The following is a 1,549-nucleotide window of genomic DNA, read 5'->3' as shown; positions in this document are numbered from 1 at the left end:
AGAGTTTTTTTTCTCCTAAGAACACTACTTAACCTAAATCAACCTATATCTTTATACATGTATAATCTTAGATTTAAAACCCTCATACTTGGGTTTTTGCCACAGAACAGAGTGTACGAAAATCTGATTCTGCACTCCTAGATCAAAGCCAAACATCATATTAAGAATGATATCATTCCTATGCAAGCCTAATACCAAAGCAATGCCCATATGAAATAAAAAACAAAAACCAAATGCCTAAGAATTAATAAAGTGGCATTTAAAAGGTGAATGCAATCAAGTCTTGTTAATCACATTTAGCAAAATGGTCACATATTTTGTAAGACCTGTTTGAAACAACCATCACAGAAATGCATTTCAATTCCAAAGCAAGTTCCCAAAGAAAGAAACATCTGACAATGTGACAAGTTTCATAAAACTGGATAAATCATTAACAGAGTATTGATTACTCGATTTACCATGCTTGAGCTACACCTAACAGAAGACTGTTCTTGCAGCTACACCTTCAAAAGGAAAACACAAGCACAATTAGCATCCAAACATCATATTAAGAATGAATGATACATTTATAGATCCATACAACAACTCACCTCTCAGTATGACAGATTAATCAAATATAGACTCGAAAGCCATCATCTCACGCAAACTCTCAAAGCTCAAGTTAGCAAAGTCATCAACATCAGACTCAGAGTCCAACTTTCTATCATATTCAGAATCCCAATCATCAAGAACATAATTATTATATGGACACCCTTTAAGAGAATCACGGGGAAGTTTAAGATAATCTGTTGCGAACATCTTTTCCCCAACGCTCCTTTTAGATCAATGCGCGAGCACCGACGCAGGTCAAGTGATTCAAGGTGACAGCAGCCGTCCAGAACGGCCTGCAAACCAGTGTTTCTCATGTAGTTCCCAATGAGTTCAAGGTGAGTTAACCCAGGTAAGCTTTTCCCAATCGCTAAGGGTAACTTCTTCATAGTCAAGGTCTCCTCGTCATCATCGTCATCATCATCATCACTACCATCATCCCATAATCTATCAGACATCTTATCAGCTAGTTGGTTCAGTTTGAGTGTTTTTAACAAGGGGCAACAACGACCTGCAACTTCAATATCTTCTTTCCAAATGCTTGTGTCGATTAGGCTGAGTTCCTCCAATAAAGGTAATTTCTTGAAAGCTTTACTCCAGATTTCAGTCACTAGGATCATATTGTATGACTTCTAGACGTCTAAGCTGACTTGATCTGTTAATGAAAGCCAATCCAAACATATCAGAAACATGTTGAAAAGAATACCAAAAAGATAAAACTCATACCTTTTAACAACATACCGAAGAAGCTCATCATCGCAAAAGCCAACGATGGTCAAATCAACCAATTGGCCTTGGCTTCTATCCACAACATCCTTACACATTTCCTTGCATCCGCTCCTTCCGAACTTATCTTCTAAGCAATCATTCATATAAACGACCCTCCACATTGCAGGGTCCTTGCAAATTTCACGCCAAGCGGTACACACGTCTTGGACATTATCAAGGATGTTAAGCACAC

The 1,549-nt window shown here is 37.9% G+C and overlaps 1 protein-coding gene across 1 annotated transcript; it reads right to left on the bottom strand.

The window, feature by feature from the left end:
- Positions 1–606: 606 nt before the first annotated feature.
- LOC143614530 (putative F-box protein At4g05475) lies at positions 607–1,208 on the bottom strand. Its single transcript, XM_077087943.1, has 2 exons — positions 893–1,208; positions 607–752 (listed from the first exon to the last, which is right to left on the bottom strand). The coding sequence occupies exons 1-2, from the start codon at positions 1,206–1,208 to the stop codon at positions 607–609; spliced, it is 462 nt and encodes a 153-aa protein (XP_076944058.1).
- Between the last annotated feature and the right edge of the window lie 341 nt (positions 1,209–1,549).

The sequence above is a fragment of the Bidens hawaiensis genome, unplaced genomic scaffold (genome assembly GCF_021521415.1).
Source record: "Bidens hawaiensis isolate Kalapana, Puna unplaced genomic scaffold, B.hawaiensis_p1.1 tig00040155_1, whole genome shotgun sequence".
NCBI classification, from domain to species: Eukaryota; Viridiplantae; Streptophyta; class Magnoliopsida; order Asterales; family Asteraceae; genus Bidens; species Bidens hawaiensis.
This window is presented reverse-complemented; position numbering and strand designations above follow the sequence as displayed.

What these genes read in the sequence shown, in the direction of transcription:
- LOC143614530 (XM_077087943.1), bottom strand. Translation starts at nt 1,208, where the DNA reads ATGATCCTAGTGACTGAAATCTGGAGTAAAGCTTTCAAGAAATTACCT. An exon ending in GAACTACATGAGAAACACTG is followed by an intron (nt 753 to 892) that starts GTTTGCAGGCCG and finishes ATTCTCTTAAAG; the next exon opens with GGTGTCCATATAATAATTAT.